Source organism: Dermochelys coriacea, chromosome 7 (genome assembly GCF_009764565.3).
Source record: "Dermochelys coriacea isolate rDerCor1 chromosome 7, rDerCor1.pri.v4, whole genome shotgun sequence".
NCBI lineage: Eukaryota > Metazoa > Chordata > Testudines > Dermochelyidae > Dermochelys > Dermochelys coriacea.
In genome coordinates, this window is record NC_050074.1 from 15722493 (window position 1) to 15749317 (window position 26825).

The window sequence follows — 26825 nt, forward strand, 5'->3', positions numbered from 1 at the left end:
TGTGAAATGAAAGCCACCAGAAAGAATGCCACAAAAATAGTAAAGGAACAAGGTGAATTTAAGAGGGCCTTAATTTATCAATTTAGTATTTGATGCTGAGCTACAGGAGCAGTGGCGTAGAGGCAGATCAGAGCAGATAAGTTAAATGGGGATCTAAAACGATGTCTGTCTTTTCCAATGAGGGCGTTGAGACAGTATGTCTCATGTTAGACCAAGATCCCTGACATTCTGGTGAGAGGGTTGTTTGGGAGGGTGGAGCTGGGTTAAATTCTGGAATGTGTAGGATTCTTGTTTCTGCAGGAATTTTCTCTTCTGCCACAAGATATAGTAGAATGTGCAATTATCTGGGTACTGGTCTCACCGGTGTTGGAAAGATATAGTAAGTGCAAGTAAACAGTCCCCAAATTTCTATGTCTAGTTTCAAAGATCAGAAGTAAAATTTTAAGCCAGATTTTTATCGCTGTTAGCATAATGTCTAATAAACAGTTTGTGGGATTATGAGTTACTCCCTTTGAGTCTAATGGAAAGGACCTCTGTGTTCTGAGTAAGATGGGAAAAGAAATACTCATTCTTCTTCGAGTGCTTGTTCATGTTGATTCCATTCTAGGTGTGTGTGTGCCCACATGCACAGTCATCAGACATTTTTGCATTAGCAGTATCTGGAGGGTTGGCTGTAGCGCTCTTGAGTTCCATGCTCATGGGTTGGTGTGTTAGGTAATGCCGACCTTACGCCCTCTCAGTTCCGTCTTACCGCCCGTGATGGTTGTTCAGAGCACCTTGTCTTGCATTGCAAGAGCATTAGTAGTTCTTACTGTCCATTGTTCTGTCTCCTTTGTTGTTAGTTGATAGGTACTTAGTTAGACCTTTAAGTTAAGTGTTAGGGCTTGGCTACACTTGCGAGTTACAGTGCAATAAAGGAGCCCCAGGTGCACTAGCTCACTACCCGTCCACACTGGCAAGGCACGTAGAGCACTCTGACTCCACAGCTACAGCCCTGCTGGTACTCCATCTCGGCGAGTGGAATAACGTTTGCTGTGCCCCCACTGGAGCGCCGCGGCGCCAGTGTAGACAAGGTGTTGCATTATTGCACTCTGATCAGCCTCCAGAGATATCCCATAATCCCCTTAAGTCAAGTGGCCATTCTTGTCATTGTTTTTGAATCGCTGTAGGAATGCGGATATGCCCTTTGAAAGCTCTGTTTCTGACAGCCGGCTGCTTATCTGCTCCGAGACAAAGCAACCATTAGTGAGGAATGCTGTGTGCGTGCGTGTGTGTGAGAGAGAGAGAGACACAAGGGGGGCCTGCTGCTGTCTGAACTTATAAGACAGCATGCTGACATGCTCTCAGCCCCCTAAAAACCTGTGTCTCCCCCACATACACACAATACATTCCCTGTTGCACTCCACCACCACCACCCCCCATTTGAAAAGCACGTTGCAGTCATTTGCATGCTGGGATAGCTGCCCATAATGCACCGCACCCAATGCTGCTGCAAGTGCCGCAAATGTGGCCAAGACAGTGCACTTGAAGCTGTCAGTGTGGACAGACTACAGCGCTTTTCCTAATGCGCTCTACGAAGGCTGGTTTAACTCAAAGTGCTCTACATCTGCAAATACAGCCGTGCCCTCAGAGTAGTTGTTTAGGAGTTAGTCACGGCTGGGACTTTGCCTCGGAGTGAAGCATGCCCCATTCCCCAGACTTCGTCATGTTCATTGTGCAACCGGCTGATGCCCATTAGTGAGCACAGGAGCTATTTCAAGCGTTTGGGGGAGTCCCACAGAAAGGATAAGTGCAGGATCTGCAAAAACTTTTGCCCTCGAACTCAGAAGGAGCAGGATATCTGCTTGAGAGTCCTCCTCAGGGAGGCTGTGCTTCATCCTATCTCAGAGCCCTCTTGATCGGACTCCACACCTGGTACCTTGGCGTTGATGCGCAGCACACTCCCAGCACTAGAACCCTCCTGGCACCGTTCTCCCTCCCTGGTGCTTAAGAAGCGGTCGAAGTTGACAGGCCCACCAGCACCACAGAAAACAGGGGCTTCAGGCAAAGGACCTGTCTCAGGCTACATGCCCGCCGCAGAGTTGCTAAGGGGTACCGCTGTGGTTGGAACTCCTATTCCAGCCAGGGACCCGACTCCGACTCCTGGGAATGGCAAGGGATCCCAGCCCCTACTAGGGTTATCTGTGCCTCAAGCAGGCCCGGTGGCCAAAGAGCAAGCAGGCCAACTGGCACCGCAGATGTCAAGCCAGGCAACGGACCCAGCTAAGGCCCCGGCATCTCTGGGCAAACCAGTTATGGGACTGCCCCCTAATGCAGCAGAGCATCTCCGGATCACAGGCGTTGGTCCCCATCACCGTGGCCTTGGATCCCGGCACCACAGCCTCGGTCCCCAGTTAGAAGACTCATGTACCTGATGCCAAGGTCTCCGCCTGCAAGACATAGGACACCTGAGTCATGATGCTGATCCCCGTGGTACTGCTGCCAGAGTTCACCATGGCACAGATCACCATCACCGAGGCATTCTCCCAGGCATCGATTCCCTCCTGTTGCGGGATCGTTCCCAGTCACGGCACTGGTCTCTGACTCCCAAGTATCGCTCTTCAGGCAGATGCTGGTCCTAGCCCTCTCCTTACCAGTCGCTGACGAGGGTCAGCCAACAGACTCTGGCATCTACAACTCCGCCCTAGTCACCAGAAAGGCAGTGGTCTGAGCCTGAAGGGGAGTTCACCCCTCATCTAGAAAATCCGAATCACCACGGGCCTGTGAGACCAGCACGGCTCCTGTGGCAGTGGCATGGAGGCAGAGGCAATGGCCCGCTCAGTGGCAGTACTGGAACCCGTGGGCTGTACCTGTTATGCTGGTCCTGTGCTCCCCCTGTTCCTTCCAGGCCACATCGGACAAGCTGCCCTCAGCGCAGCCAGCACCCGAGTCACAGCATGGTGCTGAATCCAACGCGGAGGTGACACAGCAAGCCCCAATGCCCAAGGAACTGTTTCCGGATTAGCAAGGGGAAACTGCCCCTCCCCTTGCTGTGCAGTCATCTTTGTCATCTCCGGATGAAGAAATGGTGTCTGAGGCTACGTGCCCCAGAGTTGCTGAGGAGCCCCCCCCTCCAATGACTTCAAGGAGTACCAGGCCCTGCTCAAGAGGTGGCTGCCAAACTGAACTTGGAGGTCAAGGAGCTAGTGGAGGAGTCCAACGACATCTTTAATGTTATGCCCTCCTGCAGCAGGTCCTGTTGGGACCAGCAGAAAGCCCTCCACCAGAGTGATCTACCTGGCCAAATGGAAGCGTTTTGCTTGTTGGACCTCAGATAAAGGTATTCAGCCTGAGCGAGTCTCGCTGCAATTGATCCTGGACTACCTTCTGCATCTCAAGCTTCAACACCATGTCCTTTTCATCTGTCAAGGTCTACTTGGCCGCTATTTAAACCTTCTGTTTGTCGCCCAAGGGTAGGTCGGTTTTTGCCCAGGATATGACTGCCTGGTTCCTCAAGGGCCTTGAGTGCCTCTACCTGCACCATGGGATCTGCATCTTGTGCTGTCACGGCTCACGGGACTCCCCTTTGAGCTTCTGACTTCCTGCTCTCTCCTTCTGCTGTCCTGGAAGGTCGTCGCGTTCCTAGTTGTGATAACATCCATCTCCGAGATTAGGGCGCTTACCTCAGAACTGCCCTATAGTCTTCTACAAAGATGAGATCCAGCTGCAGCCACATCAGGTTTTTCTGCCCAATGTGCTCTCGCAGTTTCATATGGGCCATGACATTTACTTACCTGTCTTTTTTCCAAAGCCACATAAGTTGGAGGAGGAGCATAGATTGCATTCCCTAGACGTCAGGAAGGTGCTAGCTTTCTACATTAAAAGGATCAAACCATTCTGCAAGCTGACAAAATTGTTTGTCATGGTGGCCAACAGGATGAAAGGTCGTCTAGCGTCCACTCAAATAATTTCTTCTTGAATCACTGCCTGCATTCACTGCTGTTACAATCAGGCAAAGGTGCCACCTCCAGCAATCGTAACCACCCGTTCAACCAGAGCACACGTCTCCTCAGCAGCTTTCCTAGCACAAGTGCCTATCCAGGATATCTGTAGGATGACCACCTGGTTGTCCGTCCACATGTTCACATCACATTATGCACTTACACAGCAGGCCTGGGATGATCATGCTTCAGTAGAGCAGTGTTACAAGCCTCTAGACTGTGAACTCTGAGCCCACCTTCAAGGATACTGCTTGAGAGCCATCTAGAATGGAATAGACATGAGCAAGCACTCAAAGAAGGAAAAAAGGTTAACTACCTTTTTGTAACTGTTGTTCTTTGCGATGTGTAGCTCATATCCATTCCATTACCCACCCTCTTACCCCTCTGTTGGAGTTGCCAGCAAGAAGGAACTGAGAGGGCATGGGGTCGGCAGCGCCTAATATTGCAAAGCATGAGCACAGCACTCAAGAGGGCGCTGTAGCTGACCCTATGAATACAGCAAAAATCTCCAGCAACTGTGCACATGGGCATGCACACACCTAGAATGGAATGGACATGAGCAACACATCTTGAAGAACAAGTGTTACGAAAAGGTAGGTACCCGTTTTTTTGGCCTTATAACTTTTAGGGACTTCATCTTGCACATTCTCAACACCTCATGAACCATCTAACGCTTTGTTATTTATATAAAATCATTTTAAACCCTTGATTAGTTAAACAGCAATAAGCCTTTCAGAATCGATCATTTAGGGGAAAACTCTCATTTTTCCCAAATTAGCTGTTAGTACTTAAGAAGAGCATGGAGTCATCCTGAAAACATCTGCTCAATGAGCAGCAGCAGTGAAAAAGCTAACAAAATGCAAGAAACCATTAGGAAAGGGATAGATCAGACAGAAAATATCATAATGCTGCTATATAAATCCATGGTACGCCCACAACTTGAATACTGCATGCAGTTCTTATCACCTCATCTCAAAAAAGATATATTAAGAGTTGGAAAATGTCCAGAGAAGGGCAACAAAATTGATTAGGGGTACAGAACAGCTTCCATATGAAGACAGATTAAAAATGACTAGGACTGTTCAGCTAAGAAAAGAGATGACTAAGAGGGAATATGATAGAGGGCCACAAAATCATGAATGGTGTGGAGAAAGTGATTAGGGAAGTGTGATTTACCCCTTCACGTAACACAAAAGCCAAGGATCACCAGATGAAATTAATAGGCAGCAGGTTTAAAACAAAAAATAAGGAAGTACTTCTTCACACACTGCACAGTCAACTTATGGAACTTGTTGCCATGGGAAGTTGTGAAGGCCAAAAGTACAACTGGATTCAAAAAAGAATTAGATGAGTTCATGGAGATCAGATCCATCATTGGCTATTGGCCAAGATGATAAGGGACGCAACCTCAAGCTCCGAATGTCCTGTGACAGGGTTGGCCAGATGGCTCCAGGAGAGTAATAGAAGGCAGATATATTGGCCCCAGGTTAAGTAGGACCCTTTTCCCTGGGTAAGGTAACGGAGAAGGTTCCAGAACAATCAGGAACCTTCTGGAGACAATTAAGACAGACAGGCTGATTAGAACACCTGCAGCCAATCAAGAAGCTGTTAGAATCAATTAATGCAGGCTAATCAGGGCACCTGGGTTTAAGAGAGCTCAGTTCAGTTTGTGGTGGGTGTGTGAGGAACGGGGAGCAAGAGGCACTAGGAGCTGAGAGTGAGAACGCGGACTGTTGGAGGACTGAGGAGTACAAGCATTATCAGGCACCAGGAGGAAGGTCCTATGGTGAGAATAAAGAAGGTGTTGGGAGGAGGCCATGGGGAAGTAGCACAGGGAGTTGTAGCTGTTGCACAGCTGTTCCAGGAGGCTCTCTAGACAGCTGCATTCCACAGGGCCCTGGGCTAGAACCCGGAGTAGAGGGTGGGGCCCGGGTTTCCCCCAAACCTCCCAACTCCTGGTCAGACGCAGGAGGAGTCGACCTGGACTGTGGGTTCAGAAAAACGGCCAAGCTGAGGGCTGCCCTGAAGCTCCAAGGCGAGCAAATCCACCAATAAGCGCAAGACCCACCAAGGTAGAGGAGGAACTTTGTCACAGTCCTAAACCTCCAACTACCAGAAGTTAGAACTGAATGACGGGATGGTTCATTCGAAGTTGCCCTATTCTGTTTATTCCCTCTGAAGCATCTGGCACAGAGACGGGATACTGGGCTAGATGGACCATTGTTTCGACCTTGTATGGCCGTTCTTATGGTGTCTCTACATGGGTCAGGCCAGCTGGACTCTGAGCTGCTAAGTGCATAATACTGTGAGATTTACCACGGTGTGGAACGTCAAAATTTGCGAACTTGAATGCCTACAATTAGGTACCTAAATCCATATTAGGCTCCTAAATAAGTGTCTGGGGTTTCCAAGATGCCGAGAATCTTCCATTGATTTCTGCAGGTACATAGCACTTCTGAAAACAGACATGTCTTTCTGCCAGCAGATGTGCAACAGACTTCTGACGCACCTCTTCTGACTAGGAGTGTACATGTCTTCACTGAGATTCAGCTCTGGCCACAGATTGGTCATTCCCAACTGGAACTCTGTTTTCCAGGGGCTAAAACATTGCTTCCATAATGCTCCCAGCCCTTACTGTCCCCGGCAGCGAGGAATGAGTTTGTGACCTGAAGTCTAATCTCTTTTCTATTCCCACACCTCCCACTTTGAGAAGGCAGCAGAGCATACTGCTGGTGAAGTCTTAAAAGTTCCCTTTAACACTTCTTCTAATGCCGATGAGCAGCCTGTGGTGTAGCCTTTCAAAAGCAGGTACTGTAGGCAACCTTGAAGCTGTCTTTAATTCTAGCTAGATATGCAGGCCGGCTGTGAATGGCTGAACCTGAAGAGAGAGAATATATTAATGTTTTAGATTTTATTATAACTGTCAGAATATTAACACTTAAACAAGTGGCTAGATTCTTTAAAAGTGCATTCTCCCCTCTCCCCGGAATTCCAATGCCGAGTATATTCACTTCCTAAATGGTCTTTTGTACCTTCTCTCTGTTTTCCCCTCCCTGTGGCATATGTCACTTTCAAATCTGATGCCTCCGTTTTGAGCATTGCACCTTTGTTCCTTAGGACTCTGCCGTGGCAGCCATTTTGTCCAAAGTTTCGGAACACACTGTGCTGTCTCTGGGGAACATGGCTTTTGTTCATTCTTCTGTTATTTTTCATTAATCTAAAATAAGTACTTCAGACTGAAAGTATATGGTTGTTCTTCATACATGGAAGAGCATAACTCTCCTTCTCTCCCCTCCCAGTCTTGTTTGAAAAAGCCTTCATTGTGCATGTGTTGACCTGCTTACTGAGATGGAACAGTCCCCTCAGTTCTGGCACAGGAGCTGCAGACTGCTACAAAATTTAGGGAATCTCTCCCTCTGATCTGGTTTCTGCTGACATACAGATGGTTTGGAAACATGCAACTCTTTTTATATGTGGCCTTTGTCATGAAAGAGATGCTTGTTCATATCTGAAGTAGCCCCACAGTGTGCTAGTGTTGTAGGCCGAGTTTTTTTTATGGCTCTTTAACTGAAGTGTATTTAGCCAGGCTGGCTGATGATATATAACTAGCCAGGTGCATGGGACTCTCCAAAGAGAACTAAAAATACCAGGAGATGGCAAAAACTGCTAAATCTTTTCGTTTATTTAAAAAAAAAAAAAGTGTAATAGAAGGGTATGATAGGAGTGATAGGAAGGTTAGGCCCAGGGTACTTATGGGGTCACTCTATACCCTCCCATTCAGGGAAGCTACTGAGTGCATTAGAAAATCGGTCTTCTATGTTTTCAAATGATAATGTGTCTAAGTAACGCACAACAAAATGAAGACTCCTTTAATGATGATGCTTGACACACAGTGCTTTACGTGTTCAAGTAATATACTTAATTAAAATGTACCCAGGATGTTGTTACTCAGCTTCACCACTTATCAATCTGTAGTGGCTGAACAGGTGGGTTAGTGATATTGCACAATAATAACATTAAAATGGCATTTATCTGGCTAATCTTGGCATTGTTATATTTGGTAGTTAGGAATATTGAATCTTTTATTTTTTCCGTTCTAGGTACACTAGAGCCCCACTTGTCGGGCTTACTCTGGACAGCTATGCTGATATCTTTGGCCATAGTTATAGCTCTTCCTAAGCCACATGGTATCCGAGCTTTAATAGCTTCTACGATATTGCGACTAATATTTTCAGTAGGTTTGCAGCCTACTTTATTTCTTCTGGGTGCATTCAATGTAAGTATCATGTAGGTTTTCATTTAAATTCTCTTGCATTTTACATAAGAATTTCTTATCCACTCATGAAAATATCAGACTCTAAATACTCAATCCAGAACATTGTGGAGTAATTGGTGTAAAAAGTAATTCCCTGATTGGATTGGGGCTTTTCTTTAAAAATAGAATTGCTGTGTTGTGCTTCAGTTGGAAGTTTGAGCTCCAATGTGTTTCCCTGCTTTGTCACAGTCTAGTGACAGCTCCCAGCTCAGCTAGAAACGTTAAGAAATCTCTGTGACCCTACAGTACTTTGAGTTGTTAGCTCAAACACTTCTCTTCTTCAGTCGCTGAGCTACAAAAGGTGGGAGTTTGTAAGATGTATCAAACAATAAGTGTCCCAAATGCTTGTAGCTTATCTGCCAGTCAAAAGGAGGACATTGAGCCGTTTGCTGCAGAGCAAACATGCAAGTTCAGCCACCAGAGAGAACTTCAGTAAGACTCAAATTCAAACGTTTGTGGTCTGCAGGCAGAAGGGGTCTACCAAGTGAGCCAAATGGAAGCTTCTCTTTGACTAAGCCAATAGGAGCTCTGCAAAGGTTGTATCTCCTGGATGTCTTTTTATATAATATTATATAATTACCTTAAAGTAGGCAATTGAATTACACGTCTTATTATCTAAATATGTTCTCAGTGCCACATATTTGCCAATATGCTAGTCAGTCATCAGTGGTATCATTATTATTTGTTGTGGTAATGCTTAACATTAATGCTTGTGGTTGAGAAACCATTGATATTGGCATTTTTGTATCCTGCTACATGATTACTATATTCCCAATCTAAAAGTAGTTGAGTGATGGGAACCTGTATTTATTTTCTTATTAACACGCTACTGGGGATGTCTCAGAAATTTAAGTGCTTCTGTTCCAAGGAGCTGTTTGTTTGAGGCCGATGCATTTTGAGTGAAAAGTTAGTTTTACACTATTTTTTTAAAAAAAATCTTGCCTCTTCCAACTGAGTGATTGGTTTTTGCAATCTCAAATATGTAGACATATTCAGTCAGAATTGAAAAGATTTTGTGCGTCCCTTTTATAAGGACCGGTTTTTGCTCTTGGGTCAGTTTAGATTGGGCTGCATCGATAGACATAACTGAGGGCAGAGTCTGACCCAAATGTATAAATTGCTCAATCATTCTACAATTCCTTACTGCAGTTGTTGATCGAAAGATGTTGCTGAATTACTACTAACTTATTCTGTACTTGTCAGGCATGTGTTGCACACTATAGCTAACCTTGACTGTAATTATCTCTTTAGGTTTGTAATAAAATAATTTTCCTGATGAGTTTTGTGGGTAACTGTGGAACATTCACTAGAGGATACAAGGCCATGATCCTGGACGTGGAATTCCTTTATCATCTGCTGTACCTTCTTATTTGTGCTATGGGGCTCTTCGTACATGAATTTTTCTATAGTTTGTTGGTAGGTATTCATCTTCTCTTTTGAAACGCTATCTGTGTTTTTCTAAAGCTACCATCACAGTAGTATCCAAAACATAAATGTGTCACTGTACAATCTACCCAAAAATAGAACCTAGGTTCTCCACTTCCAGTGTGGCTGCTGTCCTTGGTGGGGTCACTTTTTAGTGGTACACCTCTACCCCAATATAACGCTGTCCTCGGGAGCCAAAAAATCTTACTGCGTTATAAGTGAAACCGCGTTATATCGAACTTGCTTTGATCCACCAGAGCGTGCAGTCTCTTCCCCCCCTGCCCCCTCAGAGTGCTGATTTACCACATTATATCCGAATTCATGTTATATTGGGTCGCATTATATCGGGGTAGAGGTGTAGTCCTCTTCAGGAGCCCAAACTCATGCTGTTTTAGCTTGAGAGTTTACTGGGTGGACTTGCTCTGCCCCTGTGCTACTCCTGGTCTCCTTACCTCATCGTTAAATGGAAGACTTGTAATTTCTTCTACTCCAGTACCGTACACAAGCATTACACATTGCTTTGTTGTAATTAAAATGTGGGATTTATGAATGTGTAAAATTGCAAAGAGGACTAATTTACAAGAATTTCCCCATTTCAGGCCTCATTCCCAGACAACTAAGGTATTGGGGGAAGGATAAAAGCAGATTCCTTTGTGCCATTTCTTAGCTTGCCTAGACTATATAATTTGTCTCTGGTTCTAAGATTTGATAATAAATTGGCTTAACATATCCTCAGAGTAACATTGATACCAGATGAAGTATCCAAGTCTCAGCTAAGTCACCAGTGGGAACTACCCAGATCGGAAAACTCGCTACAAAATCTGGCACAGATAGCACATAAATGGTAGTTACTTCAGGAGAAATCCTGGCAGGAATGAGAGGCAGATTATTCTGAAAGGCAAGTGATGCTTCCCCAATGTCAGAAGCTGTACCAGTGACTTACAGTGAGTTTGGGTGCTTAGTATATTTGGGAGCCTTTTTTTTTTTTTTTAATCTCTGACCATTCCAGGCCTTGGGAGAGTGACCAAGATCCCTTTCCTAAGCCTTCCCATTAGGTGCAGAACCTACAATGCATGACTCAATGCTATTCAAAGTGTGTCATGAACAAGCATGTCTTTAGCAGGTGGGTGTCAATTTCTAAGCAAGCCCCTACTTAGTTGCTGCTTGCGACATCATTGTGTATCTGTTTTCAGTTGTTTCCTTTATTCCATTATGGAAAAATTGGGAAATGCAGTTTTACTGCCACAAATGTGTCACCTATGTATGACCATTTATTCTTCCAGCATACAAATCTGCAATTGATGACAAGGAAATATAGGAAAGGGGCAATAGCTTCCTGCAGACCTTGTATGACCTCTATTCAGAGTTCTTTAAAGGGATATGCATAGGGTAAGTGGGTGGAGAGTGGGAGCTGGAGTTAGGTTTTTTTGCCATCTCATATTTTAACATTTATTTTGTCCCATTATTTGGTAACTGACTGGTCCATATCAAGTAGCGATAGGATAAATTTAGAAGAATGGGAAGTGAAGGAAGTATTTATGTCCATAAGGAAACAAAGACAAAACCCAGAAAAGATTAACTTACCACCACAAATCCACTCTTTCCAAAAAAAAAAAAAAAACAAAAACAAACACCTTATTTTAAGCATGTCATCTTTCTTTATTTTTTTAATTGAAGTTTAAAGAGACCTGCCAACTTTAACTTCTGAAGTAGGTTATACTTTTCAGTTTGGTGCTGAAAAGAGAGAATGTGAAGCAGAGATAATCTTTGAGAAAAGAGAGCACACATTATCTAGTGTGCTAAATACTCAGTACAGTACAAGAATGCTTGGTAAGTTGATAGCACTTAACCAGTCAAAGATCCCTAAGCATTTTACTAACTATCAGCATAGCTGCTTAGCACACCTATGTGGTAACTGAAATAGAAGTATCCCCATTTTACAGTTGAGGAAACTCGGGTACAAAGAAGCCAGGTACCTTTGTACAAGTCACTAGCACAGTCAGGATTACCACCAAAGTCTTCAGACCTCCAACTTCTCTAATCATTAACACATCATCAATTAGATGGTTACTTCAAGGGAGTGGGGGGGAAAGGTATATCAGGAAGGAGTAATGTAAAATCAGTCGGGTGGTTGTGCTATTCCATTTAGTTATTAGGTTATGCTCCAGAATTCTAAATTAACTATCTACTTAAAAAAGGACAAATCTTAAAACATTGGAATTAGATTATTTACATCCTACTCTGCATTGCCCCAAAATGTAACATGCCATCAGTTTTGTTAGCAGTAAACTTGTGAAACGGCTTGACCTGCCCCTTTTTTCCAGCTTTTTGACTTGGTGTACAGAGAAGAGACCTTGCTGAATGTCATTAAAAGTGTCACTCGCAATGGACGTTCCATCATCCTGACTGCTGTTCTTGCTCTTATCTTGGTTTACCTGTTCTCGATAGTGGGGTACCTGTTCTTCAAAGATGACTTTATCCTGGAAGTAGATAAGCTGCCTAATGAAACGTTATTGCCAGGTTGGTATGGGACATTTTAACTGTGCAAGGTTCAAAAGCATAAAGGGCTTGATCCTGTGAGATGCCTCGTGCCCTGCACAGCTTGCAGGGGGTACTTGACACCTGATAGGGTTAAGTACAAATGTAATTCCGGTAAAAGATGCTTTCCAAATGAGAAATTGACTGATGCAAATGGTGCTTCTAATGTTGTGTAAACTAATGCCAAGACCCCCGTCCCCCCTCAAAATGGAGACAGTGTTTAAACTTTCCTTTTTGCATACATTAGAGATTTCTTACAGTGCGTGATACGATAGTCAAGATAATCCAATTCAGCTAAAGGTAGCTTCTGCCCTGACTTATTTGCAAGCATACTAGAGGCAGGACAGAAGCAATGTTTAGCTGAATTGGATTATCTCGACTGTCATATCCCTCCATCTGTGAAGTTTACATCCTGCCTTGGTTAGGCAGAGCCTAAATGTGTTTTGGCAAAAGCCCACTCGTTCTCTCAGGCTTTAACTGATGAGGTTGCTGGTTGCAAATGCTGGGAGAGCTTGCAGGTTAACTTGTGGGATTTGGGCAGTTTATTTTTACTTTTAATGGTGGGATTAATTCTACAACAATCAAAGTAGAAACATCAATAACAAAAAAAAGGAAGTGTGGAGGTGCTCCTGTGAGCTCAAGCTTTATACTTTTCCTCAGTTTGCATTCAGAATATTAACAGCCACTAAATAGTTGCTTTTTTAGGTTCAATAGCAAGTTGTTGGGTTTTTTTGGTTATTGCAAGTAAAACGCTGCTTTCCATTAAACAGTCAGCTTAGTGATTGAGGAGTACAGAAAGAACAGCAGATAACCTTATTAATCAGGCATTTCATTTTTTTCTCCAAATCTTAAAAACTGTTCAGAAAAGCATTGCTTGGTTTTCTTTCTATCAGAGATTAATTTTTACCATTTACCAAACTAGAGGTCAAGAACCAAATGACACTTGGCTTCAACTTTTTCACACAGTTGATCTCAGTGCCAGGGACGGCTGATTATAACACCTGATGAACTTGCACTGCATGATGAATGCAAGTTTTGAGGCATGTTGAAACCATGTCATCTGAACATAGTGTATACAATGTAGTGTATCAATGTCAACTACTTCATGAACTTTGGGGCTGAGTACTGTGTACAATAATTGTATGGTGTTGGGTCCTAGTGCACAGAAATGGAAAGCATTTTATTTTGTCCTTCATTTAAACATTGTTAAATAACTAGATGCAAGAGTTTAATTGGTCTCTAACCTTCAAATATCAGTGGAAAAATCTTTCCCAGGAATATATGCATGTTACTTAGTGCAGACTCAGTTCATATTACAGTGTGTGTTAACACCTGTGAATCAGTTATGTAAAAACTGAAGCAATATTAAATGACATTTTTTGATGCCACAACTTGCATTTTTGTAGACCATACAGAAGCTGGTGATACCATGACTGGGGAGTTCCTGTATTCAGATGTATGTAGAGCAGGTAGTGGAGAAAACTGTTCTTCAGACATTCCTTCAGAAGGTAGGTGTCTTTCACGGCTGAACTCTTACACCACAGCTTTAATTTTCACTCTGTTCTAGCCAAGTATCTTAAATTTAAAAAAAAAAGTGTGTAATTAAACCAGGCAGAATAAATATATCAGGGGCACATCTGATTTGAGGGCAGATTAACTTATCCCACCTTCTCAATAGCGTAAATATCTTTTGGTATGTGAAATACTGTGTGTAGACTAGAAATACTTATTTTAATCCATGGGATTGCTTAGTACTGAACTGAATTGAAACATGTTGTGTTTTGAAATGTCTTTTTCCTTATGAATTTGAAAGGGAAAAAGTGATGCAGCTAGTCCTCTTTGTAAAATCCTGAACCTTGCAACAGATCAACAATTCTGACTTCATAAGTTGGACTCTGAAGGTACAAGCATCTTCAAATGTTATTGTGGAAAGATGCAGTCAAATATAAATGCATTGGTAATGACAGTATTCTAACTAATTAGTGAAGGAATAAGTTTTTAATCTTGTTTTGGAATATTAAGAAATAATAAACAGAATAAATACATAAAATGGGTTTTTAAAAAAAACAAGAAAAAATAAATAAGTTGGGCATGAACTATAGCAGTATGCTTGTCCAATCATGTATAGTACAACGATGAGCCTTAAATTGAATAGTGAAATATTTTGTCTTATTTCCTACATGTTACATTTACTTCCTTGCGGAGATTAATGATATTGGCTGGGAGATACAGACAATGTTGGTATTTTTCATTCAAATAAAGTATTTATGTTTCAAAGGTCAATGATGGCCAAGAGCCCATCTTCTAAAGAGGAAATGTCTGTTTGCACCAGTGTGCCCTATGATAAATGGAGCAACGGCACAGATACAAAAACAGTTGCTTCCATTCTTTTCTGGCTGTAGGAGGCAGGGAATGATTTTGGTGGTCTTCACATACTTTATTTGCAAAAAGACACAGGAAACTTGATAATGTCAGAGGTCAGGTTGATATCTATTTATATCAGTGCTTGTCTACAGCCAGAGGTGAATGTGATGCACAAATCTTTGATCGCCTTCCTAATGTTTGGAGATGTCTGGACACACTATTTTGATTCAGACCCATTTTTAGCGTTTAATATTGCAATAAATGCACATGCATTTTTATTATTAGAGGAAAGACATGGAGAGTTTTTTTTAATAGTCTGTTTTTGCAGAATACTCATTAGTTCTGGAGCTTCCAGAATCAAAATGCATGAATTAGGAATGCAAAAAGTATACTCTGAAATTATAGCCAAAATGGTAAAAGTTGGTGGGAAAAGACATCTGCTCCTTTCAAATAAAATACGATTTCCATAGTTGGCAATGGTACCGTAGCCATTTGAAGTGCAAGAGACAAAGCTTTCCTTTTAGAGCATAGCTCAAGACCGGTCCAATCATTCTTCTGTCGGATACCAGGAGATCCGTATGAACAAACACTTTGCCATCAAAGCAGTCAAACAGCCCTGATTCTATATAAACAGGTATCTGGTAAGCTAAAGTTGTGCATGATAACAGAACGGGAAAGAAAATTTAGCCAACTCAGCATGAAACTAGAAACCGAATTTTTGGTGGTGGGAAGAGAAAAGACACAACTGAGCCAACAATGGAGACCAGCCAAACAGCTGCTGTTCTGTTCCTAGCTAACAAGTGCTGCTGTGGTGATCTACATGGTTTATTAGATATACATCGTTAGTCATATGATTGTTTTTAAAGGGAGAGAAGAAAATTCCCAGCAAGAGACAATTCAAAGAATGAAGAGAATTATTTAAACCACATCTTCTTGCCTCTTAAACCTGTCTTTGCTTCCTATGTTAATAGAGCTGATACCTAAAGAAGAAATTGAGGAAGAGGATAAAGAGCATACGTGCGAGACATTGCTGATGTGCATTGTTACTGTACTGAGTCATGGGCTCAGGAGTGGGGGTGGAGTAGGAGATGTGCTCAGGAAACCATCCAAAGAGGTAAATTAACACTGCATGGGGGAGGAAAAGGGAGACCTAGTTTTATTGAAGAGAATGTTTTAAACATATTATGCATATAAATAGTAGGGACCTCAGTTCCTTTCCATTTAATATGGTTAAATCTCTGCAATAACCAATAAGTCAATCAATGGCACATCTGAAATGAGCTTCCACCTATTTGATCTGCATTATGATGATGATGATTATTAATCATACTTTAGGGTAGTGCCTAAAGACCAAGCAAAAGTGGAGCCCCATTTTGCTAGGGGCAGTACAAACATCGAGTAGCAGAAAGTTCCTGCCCTGAAAAGCTTACAATCTACATAGGCAAGACAGATTCAGGAGGAAAATGTAGAACCCACAACCAGAGTGAACAGTGCAGTGTGATGGCAGCAAAAGTTATGTTAGTTCCATAGTGGTGGTTTTTTTGGGGGGGGGGAGGGGTAGCTAAATTGAAAGAAAAGTGTGGAGGGTAGAGAATCATCTTCTATGATTGTATGGGATGATTTAGTTGGGGGTTGGTCCTGCTTTGAGCAGAGGATTGGACTAGATGACCACCTGAGGTCTCTTCCAACCCTAACCTTCTATGATTCTATGGGACAGAGCAAGAAAGAAAAGAAGGTAAAAGAGGCAGGGGAGCTCCAAGGCTAATGCTTTTCCTCTCCGGGCCTTACAAAAAAAGCCAATCAGCACAAGGCACAGAAAGTCCAGTCAGAACTGAAGAAAGGGCTCTGAATTTCCAAAGGTCCCTGCTTTGGCTGCTTTGCAGCAGCTCCTAATGGCTGGAGTCTCTGGCTGGTTCCTCCCTACAGTTTTAAACTCCAGGCCACTTGGTAGGGGGGAAGAGAGGCACCACTTGTGTTCTAGCGACCCCAGAATGGTAGGGATTAGAGGCCTTCCTGTACTTTTCTGGATCCATAGGGGTGTTGGGAGAGGGGTGGCCGCCAACTGGATCCCATTTCGCTCCCTCTCCCCAGTGCAGCAATCCCTGCTTTGTATCAGATGTCAAAGAACAGAACTATTTATTTACATCATATTTTCTAACTATTCCCTAATATTCAGCCTGATTTCAGGTAAAATTTTCAAAACCTTGTAAGTCCTAATAGAAGTTAGGCTCCTAAGTGACTTAGATCTTTTTCAAAAGGGGTAAACAAGTGGCAAAATTTGCAGATGATACAAAACTATTCAAGATAGTTAAGTCCAAAGCAGTGTGTGAAGATTACAAAGGGATCTCTCAAACTGTGAGACAGGTCAAAAAAATGGCAGATGAAATTCAGTGTTGATAAATGCAAAGTAATGCACATTGGGAAACATAATCCTAACTATATATATCCATATATATATATTTATGGATAATTCTCTGAAAACATCCTCTCAATGTGCAGCGGCAGTCAAAAAAGGTAACAGAATGTTGAGAATCATTAAGAAAGGGACAGATAATAAAACAGAAAATATTATATTCCCTCTCTCTAAATCCATGATATGCCCACATCTTAAGTACTGCATGCGGATCTGGATGCCCCATCTCTAAAAATATATATTGGAACTGGAAAAGGTACAGAAAAGGGCAACAAAAATGATTAAGGGTATGGAACAACTTCCATATGAGGAGAGATTAATAAGACTGGAACTTTTCAGCTTGGAAAAGAGATGACAGAGGTCTATAAAATCATGACTGGTGTGGAGAAAATAAAAAAGGAAGTGTTGTTTAACACAAGAACTAGGGGTCTCCAAATGAAATTAATAGATAGCAGGTTTAAAACAAACAAAAGGAAGTATTTCTTCAGATAACACAGTCAACCTGTGGAACTCTCTGCTAGAGGATGTTGTGAAGTCCAAGATGATAGCAGGGTTAAAAAAAGAACTAGATAAGTTCATGGAGAATAGGTCCATCAATGGCTATTAGCCAGGATGTGCAGGGCTGGTGTCCCTAGCCTCTATTTGCCAGAAGCCAGGAATGGGTGACAGGGGATGGATCACTTGATGATTACCAGTTCTGTTCATTCCCTCTGAAGTACCTGGCATTGGTCACTGTCCGAAGACAGGATATTGGGCTAGGTGAACCTTTGGTCTAACCCAGTATGGCTGTTCTTATGTTCTTAAAATGTGAGATGGGCGTCTGTTTGAAGACTAGAAGAGGTATTCAGGAAAGACTTCTTTCAGGATGTGGTCCCCATTGAGCATGTAGTTGTTTAATTATAACCCTTATGAGTTCCAATGTGGGGTGGTAGGTGACAACTAGGGGTGTGTGGTAGGAGTGGGGTTTATTTCTGTATTGAAGCAGGTTCTCTTGGGGTATTTGGGTAGCCCATTCCATGATCAAATCTAGTTCTCTGGTGGAGTGTCCTTGTTTGGTGAAGGTGGTTTGAAATGTATTAAATTGTGTATATCTTGGACTTTCTCCTTGGAGGAAATTCCTTTGTGTCTGAGTGCTTGGCTATAGATAACTGATTTCTTGGTGCATTTGGGGGTGGTTACTGGATTTGTGAAGGTAGGTATGGTGATCTGTGGGTTTCTTGTATATAGTTGTCTGTAGGGTTCTATTGTTGAAGCTGATTGTGGTATCTAGGAAGTTGATGCTGGTATGGGAGTATTCTAAAAAGAGTTTAATGGATGGGTGATGGTTGTTGAAGTTGTGGTGGAAATCTGTGAAGGAGTTTATCATCTGTCCAGAGAATGAAAATATCATTAATGTATCTCAGGTATATTATTGATTTTTTTGTGGTACATTTGTCCAGAAATTCTTTCTCAAGGTGGCCCATGAAGAAGTTGGCATACTGAGGAACCAGCCTAGTACCCATGGATGTTCCCATGATTTGGATAAAGTGCTTGTTGTTGAATGTAAAACTGTTATGGGTGAGGATGAAATGGATGAGTTTGGCAATGTGTTACGCATGGATAGCCGAGTGTTGTCCATGTCTTGTAGATATCTGAGGCAGGCAGTGATGTTGTCATTGTGAGGATATTGGTACAGAGGGAAGTGACATCTATGGTGGCAAGGACAGTCTTCTGAGGGAGGTTGTTAATGTTGCAGAATTGGTGGAGGAAGTTGGTTGTGTCCTGGAGGAAGCTGATGGTCCTTTGGTGTGCTAAGAGGTATGAGGATGATTTCAATGAAGATTCTTTCAGTAAGAATGTGGGAGCCAGATACAATGGCTGCCTGGGTTCCCCTGTTTGTGTATCTTGGGAAGCATGTAGAAGGGATGAGGTTGCAGAGTTTTTCTTGGAGTTGCTTGGGGAAGGATTTGATGATATCCTTAAATTCCTGGGTAACCTGTGGTGTGGGGTGGTCTTTGAGTTCTTTATTAGGTGGTGTCAGAGTTCAGGTTAGCTTCATTAAATTCCAAGTGAATTAAATTTAGCTGAATTAAGACCACTTCAGTTATGAATCAGAGCAACCACACCAGGTTTTAATGTGGTTTAACTAACCCACTTTAAATCTGTGCCTTTGGGTTAACTTTCCTGAGTGTCCCCTTGTAGACAAACCCATAGAATACATCTACCCTACAACAAAAGACCTGTGTCAGGGCCATGTCTGTCCCAGGTCAGCTGCCTCAGGCTGGGGCTGCGAGGCTATAAAAAGGTGATAGTCATTCAGGCTTGGGCTAGTGCCTGGGCTTCAGGACCCCACTGCCAGGGGAGACCCGCCTCTGAGACTCGGTGCCTTCATTTCTTTTTATCGCAGTATAGATAAAATACTATAGATATAGATATCTTTAGATGCTTTTGAACATTTTATTTTTCATCAGTAGTAAAACAGGCTCCCCAGTGCCCAACAAAACTTTGTTTCTTGTTTAGCTAATTAAGAGACTATATATGTGGTTACTCGTATGTATAATGAAAACAACCTGTTAAAGGAATGTCAAGAGGTGATCAGGAATAGAAGAAATAAATGGCGAGACTTCAATGAGTTCAGGGTAGATAACAAAGAGGGAAAAGAGACTTGCAGATAACAGGTAGGGGAGAACTGATCCCGGGGAGATTGTATCCTATCACTGACTAGTTTGATGTTTTTCTTGTTAGTAATTTAGGATTTTTGTTTTATGATAATGGAGAATTTAAAATATTAAATTTAATCATTGGAAGACTTCATAGAGTGGTGTTCTGAAAGAGAGAACAGTCATGGTAAGTGTCAGGGTTAACTTTTTAAAATATTTATCTTGCAGGAACCACTCTTTGCTGCTAGAGTGATATACGATCTCCTGTTCTTCTTCATGGTGATCATTATTGTCCTTAATCTGATTTTTGGTGTTATCATTGACACTTTTGCTGATCTAAGGAGTGAAAAGCAGAAGAAAGAAGAAATTTTAAAAACAACTTGCTTTATTTGTGGTAAGCATTTAAAGTGTTTGCTTTAGAGCTAGGTTTCAGAGTAGCAGCCGTGTTAGTCTGTATTCTCAAAAAGAAAAGGAGTACTTGTGGCACCTTAGAGACTAACAAATTTATTAGAGCATAAGCTTTCGTGAGCTACAGCTCACTTCATCGGATGCATTTGGTGGAAAAAACAGAGTAGAGATTTATATACACACACACAGAGAACATGAAACAATGGGTTTATCATACACACTGTAAGGAGAGTGATCACTTAAGATAAGCCATCACCAACAGCAGGGGGGGGAAGGAGGAAAACCTTTCATGGTGACAAGCAGGTAGGCTAATTCCAGCAGTTAACAAGAATATCAGAGGAACACTGGGGGGTGGGGTGGGAGGGAGAAATACCATGGGGAAATAGTTTTACTTTGTGTAATGACTCATCCATTCCCAGTCTCTATTCAAGCCTAAGTTAATTGTATCCAGTTTGCAAATTAATTCCAATTCAGCAGTCTCTCGTTGGAGTCTGTTTTTGAAGCTTTTTTGTTGAAGTATAGCCACTCTTAGGTCTGTGATCGAGTGACCAGAGAGATTGAAGTGTTCTCCAACTGGTTTTTGAATGTTATAATTCTTGATGTCTGATTTGTGTCCATTCATTCTTTTACGTAGAGACTGTCCAGTTTGGCCAATGTACATGGCAGAGGGGCATTGCTGGCACATGATGGCATATATCACATTGGTAGATGCGCAGGTGAAGGAGCCTCTGATAGTGTGGCTGATGTGATTAGGCCCTATGATGGTATCCCCTGAATAGATATGTGGACAGAGTTGGCAACGGGCTTTGTTGCAAGGATAGGTTCCTGGGTTAGTGGTTCTGTTGTGTGGTGTGTGGTTGCTGGTGAGTATTTGCTTCAGATTGGGGGGCTGTCTGTAAGCAAGGACTGGTCTGTCTCCCAAGATCTGAGAGAGCGATGGCTCGTCCTTCAGGATAGGTTGTAGATCCTTGATGATGCGTTGGAGGGGTTTTAGTTGGGGGCTGAAGGTGATGGCTAGTGGCGTTCTGTTGTTTTCTTTGTTGGGCCTGTCCTGTAGTAGGTGACTTCTGGGTACTCTTCTGGCTCTGTCAATCTGTTTCTTCACTTCAGCAGGTGGGTACTGTAGTTGTAGGAATGCATGATAGAGATCTTGTAGGTGTTTGTCTCTGTCTGAGGGGTTGGAGCAAATGCGGTTATATCGTAGCGCTTGGCTGTAGACAATGGATCGAGTGGTATGATCACAAATCAGACGTCAAGAATTATAACATTCAAAAACCAGTTGGAGAACACTTCAATCTCTCTGGTCACTCGATCACAGACCTAAGAGTGGCTATACTTCAACAAAAAAGCTTCAAAAACAGACTCCAACGAGAGACTGCTGAATTGGAATTAATTTGCAAACTGGATACAATTAACTTAGGCTTGAATAGAGACTGGGAATGGATGAGTCATTACACAAAGTAAAACTATTTCCCCATGGTATTTCTCCCTCCCACCCCACCCCCCAGTGTTCCTCTGATATTCTTGTTAACTGCTGGAATTAGCCTACCTGCTTGTCACCATGAAAGGTTTTCCTCCTTCCCCCCCCTGCTGTTGGTGATGGCTTATCTTAAGTGATCACTCTCCTTACAGTGTGTATGATAAACCCATTGTTTCATGTTCTCTGTGTGTGTGTATATAAATCTCTACTCTGTTTTTTCCACCAAATGCATCCGATGAAGTGAGCTGTAGCTCACGAAAGCTTATGCTCTAATAAATTTGTTAGTCTCTAAGGTGCCACAAGTACTCCTTTTCTTTAGAGCTAGCAGCTGATCCATCCTAACCCAAAGGTAACTGCAGGCTAGCTTTCCCAGGAAGTTATAAGGCTTTGGGAAACAGGAATCCTACAGTGTTGGTAGACTCTACACAGCATTCTTCAACTACCTGTCATTCTCAGCTACTACACCTACTTCCTCTTTTCAGGATCTGCTAAAAGCTCATCATTATTTCTTCTTAAAATAGAGAAGAATCCTGTTTGAGAACATCTTCTGTGTTGTCTTTGCTATTGGGAGGAGAATATTTATTTCTTGGAGAGTTTGAGGAACTTGGCATAAGGAAAGGGGATTAGGAATAGAAGTATGCTGTTTATATACCACTCTTCATTCATCTGGCTTGTTACATGTTTCACCTGTGTTTTAGACAACAGTTTTATGTTGGAGCATTAGATAAACTAAAATGGATCATGTTTCCAAAGATGCTGGATGGTTTCTGTAAAGCACCTGGTTTTGAATGCACTGAAGTGAAAAGTTAAACTGTTGAGGCGGTGAGGCCACAGTGGTTTAATTACATGGCAATACATAAGTTACATAAATGTATATAGTGACATATAAGTATCACTTAGAAGTTTGTTGCAAATTAGTTGCTGTGCTTTGCATAACTTTATTTCAGAAAGAGGCTATTTTAATGAGATGTAGCAAAAACTGTTTATTGCATATCATACCTAGCCAGCTTCACCATGACTTTTCTAGTCTGTGTAATAAATAGAAGTGGTACAATTCCTACTGAGCATTATTTTCCCATATAATGCCCTTTCTAGGGAGTTAATCCCAGTGACACTGTTTATTCAAGAATATATTTGTTAATGCATAAATGCCCCAAATTGTATGTTTCTTTCTACTCAGAACTCACGTTATGCAAGAGTTGCTAGACACTAATAGGGATGTGCGATCTCTCTTTTAGGTTTGGAAAGAGACAAGTTTGATAATAAGACCGTCACTTTTGAAGAGCATATTAAAGAAGAGCACAATATGTGGCATTACTTGTGCTTTATCGTGTTAGTAAAAGTAAAAGATTCGACAGAGTATACTGGACCAGAAAGTTACGTGGCAGAAATGATCAAGGTGAGATTGAAGCACTTTCCCCAAATCAGGTTAATTTATATAGTCTATATTTGTTTAGTAAATATATATAGTCTACATATTCGTGTAAGAATTTGAGGAACAGAAGACTTAATCGTACCAAAACAGACTACCGTAATGCAGTATTGTAACTTCTAGAAATGTCCCCTTAACCAGAGAATATACCTGAAGCATAAGATAAAGGTAGAGATTTTTATAAGAGGATTAAGTCCAGAAAAAGGTTTTGCTGAATAGACTACTGACTGCATCTCATTGCAGGTTTCAATCCATGTATGGTAAATTGATGGTTAGTACTAAAATTGTGCAGGCAGCAAGGCTTCTGGATTTCTGGATGTGTGTGAACTGCAGTGCAGTAGTTAGAGAATAGTTTGCATCTTTATACGTGTGCTTTCTAAGCCTCTAAAATATTCACATGAGGGCCAAGTGGATAGATGTAAATAAATAGTAAAGTCTACCTAGTCTCTGTGGTTTAGACCAGTTGCCTAGGTTGAAGGGAAGACCATTCTGTTCTGAAAACTAATGTACCATAGTTTAAAAGAGAACATTTTCACCTCAGGTTGGGAGAATTGTCTGTAACGTAACATGCATATAAAATCTGTCTCATAGCAAAGTATCCTGAACTGACCTCTAAGACTTGTTACCTTCTGAATTTAGTTATTAAAGTAATAAACCAATATTAATTCCGCTCATTTGCAAAGCCTTTAGATGAGCAAATTAAATACCTTGCCTTTGCCAAACTGCAGGTTCAGAGCTCCTGGAACTATGCCCTCTGCCTCTAAATTCTAATTACTGATTTGTCTCCCTGCTCCTAACTGGTTAGCAAGAGCTCTTATAGATTTCTAAGAGTACAGTTAGTTATATTTCTTAACTTGTCTTCACCTTCATGAATTATTTTTGTGTATAGACAGTGCCGTGTGACTTGTGGTCTCATTTATTTTTACAGTCCTTTTTCTGAAAAGGTACAATATGCCTTTAAATAGAAATCCCACCAAGGTCTCTCTGAGGTGGTATGTGTTGCTTCGGGGTCACTGAAGTCTACGTCCTACTTCTGGATTTCTGTCTCGGTAATGAGGGCTTAAAGAAATCTTGTGAGCAATCACCTGATAGAGGATTAGCACAGTGAGACAGCAGAGCACATCACTGCAGCTGTCAGAAGGCTGCCTTGAATATATTGTTCCCTTCATTTAGCTTACTACAATGTCTAGTACTTTAAGACAGTGTTGTTTTTAATTTTTCTGGTCATAAAGGAGTGTGTTAATATTATTTAGGGGTTGTTAACATTATTAAAAAGTCCTTACATCTGATCGCACCAGTTGCTGAGAAGCTGCAACAATCATTTGGCAAAATTCTAGCGTTTAATCTCTGGTTGACAAAATGGTGGCAGCGATTTGTTTTAGACATACTGCACTGACATGTGCGTGGAATCTGCATACCTCAGGAAGCAGTAATAGGTACAGTTTGGGAGTAGCTGGACCGTTTTAGAAGCCTAGGATTTGCTGTTTAATCACTGCTTTTTTAATCAAAACTTACTAAACTCAACCAGTAGTGGCAATAAGGCAGTTGTGTTGAAGTTCAGTTTGATAACTCAGAAGCAAGAACAGAGCTTCCCTTGTCCTCTTTCCCTGCTGCTTCCCTTTCTCTCCCTTCCCCCCCCCCAAAAAAAAGAAAAGTGGAACTCTCTGAATGAATTGCTGCCTCAGTCTTATTTAAATATTTCAGTAAGAGATGGTTGAGGTGTGTGTAGGAATGACTGGGGAGGTGCATGTTTTGTTTAACACCAAACTGCTTTGTTTTCATCATCACAGAAACAAATTTAGCAGAGGCAATGGGGGAAGCCTTTGCAACATGCCACTGATTCCAAGGTTTCAATTGATCCTGTTGGAGAGGCTGATTTATTTTCGTCATTTGTATTGGGAGCGGGTGATAATCTGAGATTGCTCAATGTCTGCAGCAGGCACATGCTCTTCCAAAGTCTCTGCTAATTTCACTGACAGATTTAAAGGGGATTTCCCCACCCTCCACCCCCATGTAAACAGACTGAAGGTGGCACTCTAACATCTTTGCTGGTGACGCAAACTGGGTACTTTTATTTCCACAGGTTTCAATGTAGTATCAATGTACAATAGAAATATGTACTCAGCTATATTAGCTTCAACAGGAAATAGGGATATGCTCAAAAATATATTGAGACTACAGATGCTAATCTACCTCAAAGACATTTCTCTCCTGCCCTGAGTCCCAACAGAATAGCTTTGGACAGTTCTTGAGTTTTTGTCTTTCAGCAAGAGTTGAAATTTTGCAGCTGCAATTTAGTATGTTTGTTTATTCAGCACTAGAGGTGTGCACAGGACATTACAAATACTGTTGTGAATCTACTACCTTGGAATTATATATGCAAGCAACTTTTCAGTCAAGTCTAATGCTGGTTGGCTTTAACATACAGTGAGTGCATTTAAGCGTCATGAATAATTTCACTTTATGCCAGTTACTGTATATTCACACAACTTAGTTCTTTTAAGGATGACCTCATCTCTTGATATGTTCTTAACTAAAATTAATCTCCGTGTAAAGAGGTGTGAATGGCAATTTTGATGCTACACACTGTACGTGATACCAAGGAGTTAAATCTTGGTTATATAACCTCTCTTGTAGCCTGCAGGAATTTGAGCCAGTGTTTAACAAAACAAAAAAATCCCATCCTAATTGAGAACAAATCTATAAAACACACTAAATAGACGTGGTACTACACAGTTTCATGTGTAAAGACTAATTCAGTTACTATGCAATGTGGAGAAAAAAGTCAGCAGTTATACTTAGAAAACCAAATGTAAGATTTAAAAGGATTTAGAATATAAGCAGCCCTGCACAAATATATATCAAATGTACCATATTAATTTTTAATCGAACACAGTGAGTTGATGGATTATGAAGTTCGGTTCATTGCAATATTTTTTTAACTTTAGTCTGTAATTGCTTTCATAAGGTTGTTCAAACCTCTAAGATAGGGGTTTTTTTCCCATTATTTGTTATTGTCCAGGTTTAGAAAAAGTGGTGCTGGAGTTCTGAGCTGTTCATCCATATGCTATGATTCTGTGTGATCGTTCGATTGGTCTAGTAGCTAAAAATCAGGATTATGTGTTAGGAGTCCTGGGTTCCAGGCCCATCGTTGGTGTAAACTTCTTGTGTGAGCTCACTGTCTGTTTGCTCATCTGTAAAATGGGAAAAATGATCCTCTACCTCAGCAATGGGGTTGTGAGATCCGGCATAATGGTTTAAAGCATTTTGAGATCCTCGGATAGAAGCTGCCGGAGAAGTACAAACTGGAAAAATGGAATTGTTTGTTCTCTTTGATGTTTAAATAAATCATCTGGTTCCCTGAAGTCATTATGTGAACGCTGAAGGTGATGAGAGTTTTACCTAACTAAAGGCTTGTTATAGACTTCAGGAGTCAGCACACAATGAAGGAAACGTGGTATGGAGCAGACCGCCTTGTGAGTGCATTCTTGAATTGTTTTAAGGATAAATATTTAATAGTGCAGAAATTACCATAAAACAATGAGAAAAAGGTTAGCAGTGCTCCAAATGGACGTGAATTGTAAACTGTTATAAGCCCTACTCCACCCCCGCTCCTCCCAAGGATCTAACTTCTGTGCATCTGGCTAAATCACTGCAGATGTTTGTTAAAGATAGACTTTTAAGTTAGATCAGTGCCTCTTCAAAAGCATTTTTATCTGGAAAGTATGCTAATTGTGCAACAAGGCAGATAGTCCAGTGCTGCTTGTGTTTCCCTGGAACTAAGGCATAATTCATTCACGGTATTGCTTTATAGTCATCAAGGAAGATCAG

The 26825-nt window shown here is 41.7% G+C and overlaps 1 protein-coding gene across 4 annotated transcripts in view; it reads left to right on the forward strand.

The window, feature by feature from the left end:
* The window catches only part of ITPR1 (inositol 1,4,5-trisphosphate receptor type 1), a 254472-nt gene that overhangs the window by 211437 nt on the left and 16210 nt on the right, over positions 1-26825 (forward strand). For all 4 annotated transcript variants that reach the window (XM_038408402.2, XM_043518035.1, XM_043518036.1 and 1 more), the window contains 7 exons: positions 8081-8256; positions 9547-9711; positions 12045-12240; positions 13665-13766; positions 15594-15736; positions 19903-20068; positions 22801-22961. In XM_038408402.2, coding sequence (XP_038264330.1) covers positions 8081-8256; positions 9547-9711; positions 12045-12240; positions 13665-13766; positions 15594-15736; positions 19903-20068; positions 22801-22961 — 1109 coding nt within the window. The remainder of the gene's footprint in view (positions 1-8080; positions 8257-9546; positions 9712-12044; positions 12241-13664; positions 13767-15593; positions 15737-19902; positions 20069-22800; positions 22962-26825) is intronic.